The 12,114-nt window shown below is 36.5% G+C and overlaps 1 protein-coding gene and 1 pseudogene across 3 annotated transcripts in view; one reads left to right on the top strand and one right to left on the bottom strand.

Annotated features, from left to right (window-relative positions):
- Positions 1-2,707: 2,707 nt before the first annotated feature.
- LOC116564608 lies at positions 2,708-2,788 on the top strand (annotated as a pseudogene).
- A 2,576-nt stretch (positions 2,789-5,364) lies between these two features.
- SPPL2A (signal peptide peptidase like 2A) overlaps positions 5,365-12,114 on the bottom strand; it is a 57,832-nt gene continuing 51,082 nt past the window's right edge. Inside the window, exons 16-17 of one of the 3 annotated variants that reach the window (XM_032297478.1) lie at positions 9,038-9,080; positions 5,365-6,829 (exon numbers count right to left, since the gene is read on the bottom strand). In XM_032297478.1, the coding sequence (XP_032153369.1) occupies positions 9,075-9,080 (6 nt within the window). In that variant the 3' untranslated portion in view covers positions 5,365-6,829; positions 9,038-9,074. The remainder of the gene's footprint in view (positions 6,830-9,037; positions 9,081-12,114) is intronic. The other 2 variants (XM_032297476.1, XM_032297477.1) reach the window with 2 other exon arrangements.

Here is a 12,114-nt window from a genome sequence, read left to right as displayed (position 1 = left end):
AAACTCCTGACCTTGTGATCCACCCACCTCGGCCTCCCAAAGTGCTGCTGGGATTATAGGAGGGAGCCACCATGCCCGGCTTTCTTCTTCTTCTTCTTCTTTTTTTTTTTGAGTGGAGTCTCCCTCTGTTGCCCAGGCTAGAGTGCAGTGGCACAATCTCAGCTCACTGCAACCTCTGCCTCCCAGCTTCCAGCAATTCTCCTGCCTCAGCCTCCCAAGTCTCTGGCATTACAAGTGCTGGCCACCACACCTGCACCTGGGATTACAGGTGCCCGGCACCACACCTGTCCAATTTTTGTATTTTTAGTAGAGACGGGGTTTCACCATCTTGGCCAGGCTGGTCTTGAACTCCTGACCTTGTGATCCGCCTGTGTCGGCCTCCCAAAATGCTGAGATTATAGGCATGAGCCGCCATGCCCGGTCCTTAAAACTTTTTTTTTTTTTTTTCTGAGACGAAGTTTCGCTCTTGTTACCCAGGCTGGAGTGCAATGGCGCTATCTCGGCCCACCACAACCTCCGCCTCCTGGGTTCTAGGTAATTCTCCTGCCTCAGCCTCCTGAGTAGCTGAGATTACAGGCATGCGCCACCATGCCCAGCTAATTTTTTGTATTTTTAGTAGAGACGGGGTTTCACCATGTTGACCAGGATGGTCTCGATCTCTTGACCTCGTGATCCACCCGCCTCGGCCTCCCAAAGTGCTAGGATTATAGGCATGAGACACCGTGCCCGGCCTAACTATACAATTTCTTAAGCAATTATTACCATTGTTGTGTTATATGAACATGATCTAGCAAACTTACATTTTAAATTATTTTTTCATCATTCAAAATAAAACAAACTCAAATTCTACTTTAAAATAGAATGTATTGAATACCATAGTAAATTAAATACATAAAAAATTGTTTTTGTCAGTATTGACACATAATGATAGCTTAAGGTACTGTTAAACTAACATTTCAAAAAAAAATTTTTTTTTTGAGACCGAGTTTTGCTCTTAGTGCCGGGGCTGGAGTGCAATGATGCTATCTTGGTTGGGTGCAATCTCAGCTCACTACAATGTCTGCCTCTCAGGATCAAGCAATTCTCCTGCTTCAGTCTCCTGAGTAGCTGGGATTACAGACATGGTCTACCATGCCCAGCTAATTTGATATTTTTAGTAGAGCTGGTTTTCTCCATGTTGGTCAGGCTGGTCTTGAACTCTCAACCTGAGGTGATCTGCCTGCCTTAGCTTCCCAAAGTGCTGAAATTACAGGCGTGAGCCACCGCGCCCGGCCAGATTCTAGGTTTTAAGGAGAATTTGTTTCCAATGCAAGAAAAAATAAAAAAATAAAAAAAAAAAGGGTAATTTGTAAGAACTAAATACACAATTTCTCAAGCAATTATTACCATTTTTGTGTTATATGAACATGATCTAGTACACTGTTGCTTCTTTTTCAATTTTTTCATCATTCAAAATAAAACAAATTCAAATTTTATTTTAAAATAGAATTTATTGAATACCACAGTAAATTAAATACATAAAAAGTTGTTTTTCTTGTCAGTACTGGCACATAATGATAGTTTAAAGTACTGCTAAAGTAACACTTCAAAAATTTCAAATTTTAAAACATATTCCATAAAATATAAAGCCTATTAGTGTTATAAAAGTCATTAATTACACTTACATATCAAAGTGTTAAAAAAGAAATTCCACACTCAAACCAATTATCTGAGTAGTAAACATTCAATCAAAAATTTTTAAATGTTTTCATTTGAACAAAATACAACAGAAGGTATAAAACAGGCAAAAATTACCTAATTTACATTGACTTGTCCTACTAGAAAATGTTTAGACATTAAAAAGATTCATATTCCAAAGGAAAAGAAAAGCTGTTTGCAATCCTTTTTATGCCTAATCAAAGAACCACATAATGGCATTAAATATTCTCCATTTTGTTGGTTGCTCCCTAATTGCCAGTAATGGAGGACTACTATACAAATTTAGTTTTAAAAATTATTTTTCTTCCAATGAACATTTTTATATAGAAGCTGTCCTAAGTATGGAAACATTAAACAAGTTAATTTATACTTATGATCTTCACTATAAATACAGCCTATATATTATCCTGTCAATTTTTTTTCTCTGAAAATTCAGTAATCTCACATGAGTATTAGAGGATCAAATTCCAAAAAGTTGAGTAATTTGATTCAGATCTCTAATTTACAGAGTACCTTTCTTCCAGGAAATGCGTATTTATTTTATAAGTGTAGAAGTATATATATTTTTTTGAGATGGGGTCTTGCTATGTCACCCAGGCTGGAGTGCCTGTCACACAGGCACGATCACAGCTCCCTGCAATCTCAAACTCCTGGACTCAAGGGACCCTCCCATCTCAGCCTCCCGAATAGCTGGAAGAGCTGGGATTACAGGTACATGCCACCACACTCGGCTTATATTTGATAATTTGATTTTATTAGCATTATCTTCACTAACCCCTTTATTTCCTCTAAGGTAAATAAGGCACTGCTAATGAATTATTTTTTAAATTGTAGCACTAGTTATCCAGCAACATCCTAAATAAATTCAATTTTTTCTTAACAATGGGAAACTATAAAGCCTTTCAGGCCAGTATATTTTATTGTACTGGTCTATGCTGAATTCCATTCAATTGTAGACTGAAGTACAATTTTTGTTTTTGAAATTCCATTGTTAAAAAACAAATAAAAAAAGACTATACTTTCAGGGATCATTTCTATAGTGTGTTACTAGAGAAGTTTCTCTGAATGTGTAGAAAAAAATAATAAAAATTTAAAAAAACAAAAAAAGGAAAAATTTCATTGGTCAAAATCAGGCTGAAATTTTAGAGATCAAGCTTAAATTAGTTCAAATTTTTGTTTTTTGAGATGGAGTCTTGCTCTGTTGCCCTGGTTGGAGTGCAATGGCACAATCTTGGCTCACTGCAACCTCCGTCTCCCAGGTTCAAGCAATTCTCCTGTCTAAGCCTCCCCAGTAGCTGGGATTACAGGCACACACCACCACGCCTGGCTAATTTTTGTAATTTTAGTAGAGACAGGGTTTCGCCATGTTGGCCAGGTTGGTCTCGAACTCCTGACCTCGTGATATGCCTGTCTTGGCCTCCCAAAGTGTTGGGATTACAGGTGTGAGCCACCTCGTCTGGCCTTAGTTCAAATATTTTTAAGTCAAATGTAAAATATGTCTGTAACTCAACGGAATAATGCTTGAGGAAATGAATACCTCATTCTCCATGATGCACTTATTTCACACTGCATGCTTGTATCAAAACATCCCATAAACATATACACCTACTATGTATCCACAACAATTTTTAAAAATGTAAAAATAATTTTTGTTTATACTAAAGCATAAATTGAAAGAGCAATGAAATCTGGAAAGCTCACTTGTATTTACTATAAATGTATCAATTCACTAAAATCTCTATGGACATGTAAGTCAAATATATGAATGCCATTAGAAGATGGGTTAAAATTCTCTTTCTTTAAAAGAGAAATAAATTGTAGAGTCTACTAATAAGGAATTGCTAATCTAAAAAAAAAAAAATCCTCAAGCACCGAGCGCAGTGGCTCACAACTGTAATCCCAGCACTTTAGGAGGCCAAGGCAGGAGGATCACCTGAGGTGGGAGTTTGAGACCATCCTTACCAACATGGAGAAACCTAGTCCCTAACTAAAAATACAAAATTAGCCGGGTGTGATGGCACCTGTCTGTAATCCCAGCTACTCAGGTGCCTGAGGCAGGAGAATTGCTTTAACCTGAGAGACGGAGGTTGTGGTGAGCTGAGATCGTGCCATTGCACCCCAGCCTGGGCAACAAGAGCAAAGCTTGGTCTCAAGAAAAAAAAATCCATAAGCTAGAAGAAAATATAATGTATTAGAATATCAAGGTCTTCCCCACAAGCCTCACATTTAGTTTTGCTAGACTAAATCAAGGTAAAAGCAATCTATATTATAATTTAAGATAGTGATTTCTGTTTGATAAGCCACAAAAATGTTTATAGGAATTTTCTAAGAACATTTTTTTGGAACAATAATTAATACAGTGTATCATTAAAGACATGTTTAGGGAAAAAGCAGCTTCTCTTCCTCTTAAAATCACTGGTGGTGGGAGTGCAAGAGAGGAAGAGATGACGGCTTTTTTTTTTTTTTTTTCGCCGCCATCTTGGAGAAGATGACAGCTTTTTAAAGTCAAATTTCGGCCGGGCACGGTGGCTCACGCCTGTAATCCCAGCACTTTGGGAGGCCGAGGCGGGTGGATCACGAGGTCAAGAGATCGAGACCATCCTGGTCAACATGGTGAAACGCCGTCTCTACTAAAAATACAAAAAATTAGCTGGGCATGGTGGCGCGTGCCTGTAGTCCCGGCTACTCGGGAGGCTGAGGCAGGAGAATTGCCTGAACCCAGGAGGCGAAGGTTGCGGTGAGCCAGGATCGCGCCATTGCACTCCAGCCTGGGTAACAAGAGCGAAACTCCATCTCAAAAAAAAAAAAAAAAAAAAAAAAAGTCAAATTTCATCCGCTCTCTCTTTTGTTCATTTTGAGTCCCCAAATAAAATATTTCTGTATGTTAATTTCTTAATCACTATTTTCAGCTTGGTTGCTACACATTTAGTTACAATATAAAGTTGAAATTGAGGATGAAGAAACTCAAGTAATTACACTTTTTCTCATTTCTATTTAACCAATAAGATTTTAATAGCAAATTAGAACAAGATTTTACCTCCTTAGTAACGAATGGTTGGATAAAGTCGAATTTGTATCAAATAACTCAGATTTCAGATTTCTGGATGCACCAGTTACTATGCTATTGAGGAGCAAAACCTAGATGATGAAGTTAAAATATTAATTACTACTCCAGCTAGATGAAACCAAATTATTTTGAGGAATTATTTCAATGTAGTAAAAAAAAAAACACCGAGTAATTTTAACATTCTTCATAAAATGTGATTGAGGCTTTTAAATATCATAAAGCTGGGATGAGGGTGCAGGTAATTTTACAAAAAAAGCCGTATTTTGGCAAATACTTTATGAATATTATAAATGAAAATATAGTTAAGAGTTTAAAAATGGCACTGGTCGGGGGAAGTGGCACTTAATCTGTTCTTCTCTCTCAGAGTCTGCCAAATAAATTAGATTCCTTGGAAAAAAAATCAAATTTGATACAATGGAGGCAAAATTAACTCCTGTCAGGTAGGTCATTTGCCATAAATGAAAGGACCTATAACTGCATTAAGCAGAAAGAGGGACTGATTGTCAGTGGAGCTTCTCTATTTGCAATTTATTCAGCAAAAGCAAACAAGTTTTATAAAGTGTCTAACACAAAATTTAGTTCAAACATCAAAGGTCTAATCCATTTTAAGAGTCATTAGGTTTATTTTTCAATAAGTTGAACTGGACTTAGATGAAAGATATAGATCTGTTCACATATTTTATACATTATTTAGAGAAATGAAAAATCCTGCTGCCTTTGTTATCACTTGTCATTTTGGAATTTCTTAGATAAAATAAAAGAAAATGGAAAGATAATTTGACCTCTGACTCCCAGGAGAATGTTCAGGCCACATATGAAAATTATCAAAGAATGAGGAAAAAGTTTTTTCAAGTTGGAAGGTACCAGAGTAATTAGCTGGTCTAACCTACTCATTTTGTCAATGAGAGAACTGAGATACCAGTGTCTTGAGCTGCGGCAAATTACTCAACTCTTCCTTGTTGTTGCAATGGAACTGAGACTAACACCAAGTCTCTTGCTGTTGTTGCCAATTCTTTCCTCTGAACCACACTTTGTACATCCTCCACCAAGATTAACAGTCATTACCTATGGGGTAAGAGGAGGGAATCAGGAAAAAAAAAAAAAAAGATAACGGGTGGGGCGGAAGAATGTGGGATAATTTTAGAAATGTTGTACTCAACAATGAGCCATATGTATTAATACATAATTTCTTAAGAAAAATAATTTAAAAAAAATCAAACCTTAACATCAAAGAACCAAATTTCAAAGATCAGAAATACCAAAGTGAAACTAAATGTTAATATTGAAATTTAAGCTACATTTTCAAAAAAACAGCAGATCAATGAAAACTAGATTTCAGTTTGTCTCCTAATTTTAGTGACTTGTTCTATATGTTTCTCTATACATGGAAAAATGTTCGTAATATACACATGCAGTCTGAAGTAATTTTCAGTTCTGAAGTTTATGAAAAGATTGGGCTTAAAAAATACTACAAAAATATGCACTTATATTTTTTCAAAAATTACGTATTTCTAACCTCTGCAGTGATACAAGGTGTGAATTTTCATTGCTGAAACGCCTTCTTGCATGGTCTTAGTTATTTCTATAGAGCAGAAATAATTTGCATAATTCTTTACAGTAAAACCCATTCAGAAACTCACTTTGATAATAATACTTTTATCTAACATTAGAGCTGAAAAAAACAGATTTTAGTAAAAAAGTATAGGGGTGGATCAAGGCAATTTTTTTTTAGAAAAATATACTGTATATAATACATCTCGGTAACTACACAGACCATATGCTTTTATTTAATGTGAAGGCACAACTTTAATATTAAAAGCAAAGCATTTTAATTATTTATGATGTAACTGTTAGTACCAGCTCATAAAAATATATATTTGCAAGCGTATCATTGAAGACTCTTTCAGATTGTCAATTCAAAAGTCAATTTAAAAAGTCAAAGTCTATTTGCAGAAAATCAGTGACACATTATGGCAGTTCCACATATTATTACTGCTGGACAATCTGTTCACCAGACATCACAGGGTTTTCTTCATTTGTTGCATAGTCCAGATGGTCCATCATCTAGGCATAAATAAAAGACGTTAGGAAATACAAAATTTCAACTTGCCCCCAATATTTACTACATTAGCAAAAGGATTCCAAGTTTTTCTAAAAAACACATATTGCTCTATGAAACTGAGCATTCCTTCTGGAGCACTGTTAGGAAGCCTAGTCATGTGACCCAGGGCCAATTTGTGTTCTCTGGATCTTCCGTTATCTCCATTTCCCAGTATAAATACTGCCCTTCATGGCAGTGAGAACTCCACCACAAAAGGAAGATATTCCTGACACTTATTCCAGGATACTATTCCAGGCAGTGTCCAATCATATAAGTGGAAAAACTAAAAATGACCCCATGAGTCATTGTGAGAATACCTGCTGGCTCTGGGAAAGTGTAATATTATCAACACATTGAAATAACCATAAGGTAATTATTATACTAATTTCTACAAAAAAATGAATTTGATATCTGAAATGATATCTGAAAATGATATCTGAAAAAATTAATACATTTGCTATAGACTATTTTAAAGAAATTACCAGTTAAATGATTCTCAAATGGTCACTTCAGCTCTGCCTATATTCTCTTAAAAAATTGTCTTATATTTGGAAATGAAGGAAGAAGAAACTGCTTAAATGCTCAGTGTTTCAGTTATTCAGATAAAATTACTAAAAATAGAAAAAAGAATTTAATGTCTTTGTGAAGACTGTCAAAGACTTTTAGGCCAGTGATTAAATTTCAGTATTGCGATGCACTTTTTTCCTTTCCTTTATCAAGAATTAGAAGGAAAGATTAGCAAGATAAATGCTCCTATTTTTGAAATGTGGTTCTGTAGGCTTTAGTGTTTTTTGAAAGAAGAAAAAGAAAATGGAATCATCTCCAAATAGGGTCTCCTGACTTGCCAGGCAAAAAGAATACAACATGAGCTGAGGCTTTTGGCTGACAACTGTAGACAGACAACATTTATTAAGCAGTTCACTACCTGAAACATAAGATGAAGATGTTGAACAGTTAATTTTAGTCAATTTAAGTGAAGGGGGAAAGGAAAAGTATGTAAGATATATTTAAGCCCTTTTTCTTCTAGGAATTTAAAAGTTCTGGGTTTAAGAGTTTAGGGCTGTGTGGAGAGAGAATTGAGCAGCCTCAGCAGAATGGATGGTGGAGAAACCCTTTTTCTTCCCCAGGATCTGCTTACCCTGGCAACTGTAATCTAATGAAAATGATAGCCCACATACCCTAAATTATAACATGCTCCCCAGGTACCTCGTTAGCACAGTATGTAGTGCGTCAGTCTCATCTAACGTGCCTCTTCTTTCCTAATCCTCAGGTACCTCACTGGCACTATATAATCTAATCCCTGAACACGGAAATATATTAATTAAAAAAACCACTTTCAAAGTCCACTTATTGAGAAGTAAGCATCTCTATTCCCTATTTACTTTTCTTTACTGACTTTTCAATAAAAACAATACAGAGGCCAGGTGCGGTGGCTCACAACTACAATCCCAGCACTTTGGGAGGCTGAGGCGGGCGGATCAGGAGGTCAAGAGATCGAGACCATCCTGGTCAACATGGTGAAACCCTCATCTCTACTAAAAATACAAAAATTAGTTGGGCATAGTGGTGCGCGCCTGTAGTCCCAGCTACTCAGGAGGCTGAGGCAGGAGAATTGCTTGAACCCAGGAGACGGAGGCTGCGGTGAGCCGAGATGGCGCCATTGCACTCCAGCCTGGGTAACAAGAGCGAAACTCCATCTCAAAAAAACAAAACAAAACAAAACAAAATACAGAAACATAAGGAACAAAGTTTTAAAAAATACAACAATGGGACCAGCTGCGGAGCTGCAGCCGCCCTTCGCACCCTCCTCGCCCTCCCCACCGACATCACGCTCCAGTTCCTGCTTGGATTTACATTGGGCAACGTGGTTGGAATGCATCTGGCTCAGAACTATGACATACCAAATCCTGGCTAAAAAACTTGAAGAAATTAAAAAGGACTTGGATGCCAAGAAGAAAACCCCTAGTTCATGAGACTGCCTCCATTACTGCCTTCGGGATACACTGATTCTACTGCTCTTGAGGGCCTCCTTTACCATCTGAACCAAAAGCTTTTGTTTTCATCTTCAGCCTCAGCGCTCCTCTTCTTTGCTAGACCCTGCGTTTTTTGCTTTAGAGCAAGCAAAATGGGACCCCAATTTGAGAGCTACCCTACATTTCCAACATATTCACCTCTTCCTGTATTCCCCTTCTAACTGCACAGGAGGTTCTAAGACTGGATTTATGGTGCTAGATTAGTAAACATGACTTTTTTCTTTCTTTCTTTCTTTTCAGCTACTCAGAGAATAGTAAACGTGACTTTTAATGAGTAGTGTCTTCTTTATTGTTTGCAATTTTTACTACCTTTTGTTAAGAGAAAAACTGATCAGTTTTGTATAGCTGGTCAGATACAAATAATAGTGACTTCAGTTTAGCAATTATAATGGGTACTTGTGAAACATTTGATACTAAATTATGTTGCTGCAAAGTAATTAAAATTAATATCTTAGAGCTAGTTTCTGGTGAATTATTTATTTATTTTGTACTGTTAGATAGCTCCATAGTTGCTAATTTAACCAATAAATCAATTTGCTGTTCATTAACTAAGAAACAATTCTGAGAATCCTGTCAGAAATTGGGGAATGAAAAAATATGCAAAATAATGGTCTTTGTCCCAGTAGAGTTGTCTATTTAGTGTGCATATTTTTCCTTAATGATGTATTTGATCTGACTTCTTTCCTTCTCAAAAGGATCATACTTGGGATTACAGGTATATTTGATATTATATGATGGATAAGTGAAGTTATTAAAAGAGATTTTATATCTTTTCACGTTAAAAAAGGTATTTATATTATTACTTTGTGGTGATTCTCTTAAGAAAAATGTAGCCCAAATGTATAGTAAAATCAGCGGCTCAAGAAAAAAAAATTAAAATAAATAACTAAATAATACCACAATGAATTAACATAAATAATGCAATTAATTGACAAAATTGGCAAACATTTTCATCATATTTGGAAATAGGAAAACTTGATTTGGAAAGATGGCCTCTGAAATCAGGTCAGTGAACCTGGCATTTTCTGATAGCTCTGCTTGCTTATAACTGAACCAATCTCCAGAAATAGTCTAACAAAACACTCAGTAAAGCAGCGTAACTGGAGACTTGCTGATACTAAAGCAGGGTTATTCTAAGTTATCTCTGTATTCTGACTTGTCAGTTACAGCCTGTGACTTCTAAAAATAATGAGAAGTACTAGTGACATTTAACAGAGACAATTCAACTGTTTATTGCGTATCAACAAACTGAAAACTTACTACCCGCTCAGAGTAAAATAGCCCATTGGATGTTGCTACACTCATACACATTTAACTTCGCTGATTTCATTACAGAAACAAAAAATATCCCCTAAAATGATGACTCCTCTTCATTGTGCTACATGCCAAAGTAATTATGATTCTGCTTGATTTTTCTCTGCTGAGAAAACATACCTTTATTTGCTTTATACAATTAGAACTAAGACTTCACATAAAATCAAGTAAGTGAGACTGAATATTGTAGCTCTTGAAGCATTCCACAAAAAAGGTTCATAGGAAATATAGTATAACTAGCTTTGGGCTATAGAAAAGAATTTACAATTAGTATTTCCAAATTAGTATTATTTTAGTGAAACCTATAGAAACATTACTTCTTTTGATGACAGAAATTCACAGAAAGGGCTAAAAGACTCGAAATAAGATCCTAAAGTACTTCAAGAAGGTCTCCAAGTTACAACAAGTGAGGTACAATTTGCCCACTTAAAAACAGCACGAAAAGACTGTCAGGGCTACCAGGACATTTAAAAAGTCTCCAGTGAAAAGTCCTGCTTTTTACTGTATTCTCACACTCAACTCTATTATCAGCCATTCGAATGAACCAAATGACTAATAGGATGAACAAATTTGCCTTAGCCTTAGATTGTAACTTATATTACCTGTTTCATATTTGATTATTTCAAAAAAGCAGCAAAAACTTGCAATATTACAAAAAAGATTGCATATAAAGACTGTAGAGATACATGTCTAGTTTAATGTTCTAAAAGTGCCTCACTTTTACAGTGGCATATGACAATTACAATCATTTTATAAGGGCTACTGAAACATAATAAGGAAGCTTATACACACATGCAAAAATAACTAAAAGGCTAGTGGATGAAGGATTGAGTATTGCAACTGCACTGCATGAAGACTTTCAGTAATATTAACTGAGAATTTACAGCATAAAAAATACTGTCATAAGTATTGTGGATTCCTAATACGTAGGAGCTAATACTTAGTGAGGGAGGCACTGCAGGGCAGATGTTAATAAGTATTTAAAGTACAAAGTCTGAAAAAATACAGTGAAAGGTAAACCTGAGTTTAATTGGAGTAACTACTTCCTTCTAATTTCTTAGAGATCTGCTTGGAGAAGGCAGAATTTGAGTTGAGAATTAAATAGGGATATTCTGGAAATAGAAACTGACAAAGCTTAGGAGATGGTGGAGGTTGGGAGAGAGAAGCAAATGATTATTACACTGTTAGCCTAAGAGATGAGGCAGAGCTGACCATCAGGTCTATCTCACAGTGGGCCCATATCAAGTCTCCCTCTGTCTCACCAGGCAATAGAAATTCCCCACTCTGGGCCAGGCGTGGTGGCTCACGCCTGTAATCCCAGCACTTTGGGAGGCTGAGGTGGGTGGATCACCTGAGGTCAGGAGTTCAAGACCAGCCTGGCCATCATGGTGAAACCCCATCTTTAAAAAAAAAAAAAAAAGAAAGAAAAGAAATTCCCCACTCTATTTCTGAAGTCTCTGCCCAGCCTTAACAGATTTCAATATCCAACTGCCTCACACCAGGCCTTAAGCTAATCCACCACCATGGGTTTCTTTTTTTTTTTCTGAGATGGAGTCTTGCTCTTCACCCAGGCTGGAGTGCAATGGCACGATCTTGGCTCACTGCAACCTCTGCTTCCCAGATTCAAGCAATTCTCCTGCCTCAGCCTCCTGAGTTGCTAAGATTACAGGCGTCTGCCACCATACCCAGCTAATTTTTGTACTTTTCATAGAGATGGGGTTTTACCATGTTGGCCAGGATGGTCACGATCTTCTGACCTTGTGATACGCCTGCCTCAGCCTTGCAGCATGCCAGGATTACAGGTATGAGACACTGCATCTGGCCTTTTGATCTTTTTTACTGTTTCTTTTTCTTTTTTTTTTTCCAATTTCTACCACGCTAGGCTACTTTTTTTTTTTTTT

The sequence above is a fragment of the Sapajus apella genome, unplaced genomic scaffold (genome assembly GCF_009761245.1).
Source record: "Sapajus apella isolate SASKATOON/1434 unplaced genomic scaffold, GSC_monkey_1.0 scaffold37, whole genome shotgun sequence".
Classification (NCBI taxonomy): Eukaryota; Metazoa; Chordata; class Mammalia; order Primates; family Cebidae; genus Sapajus; species Sapajus apella.
Note: the sequence above shows the minus strand (reverse complement) of the source record. Positions and strands in the feature narration are given on the sequence as shown.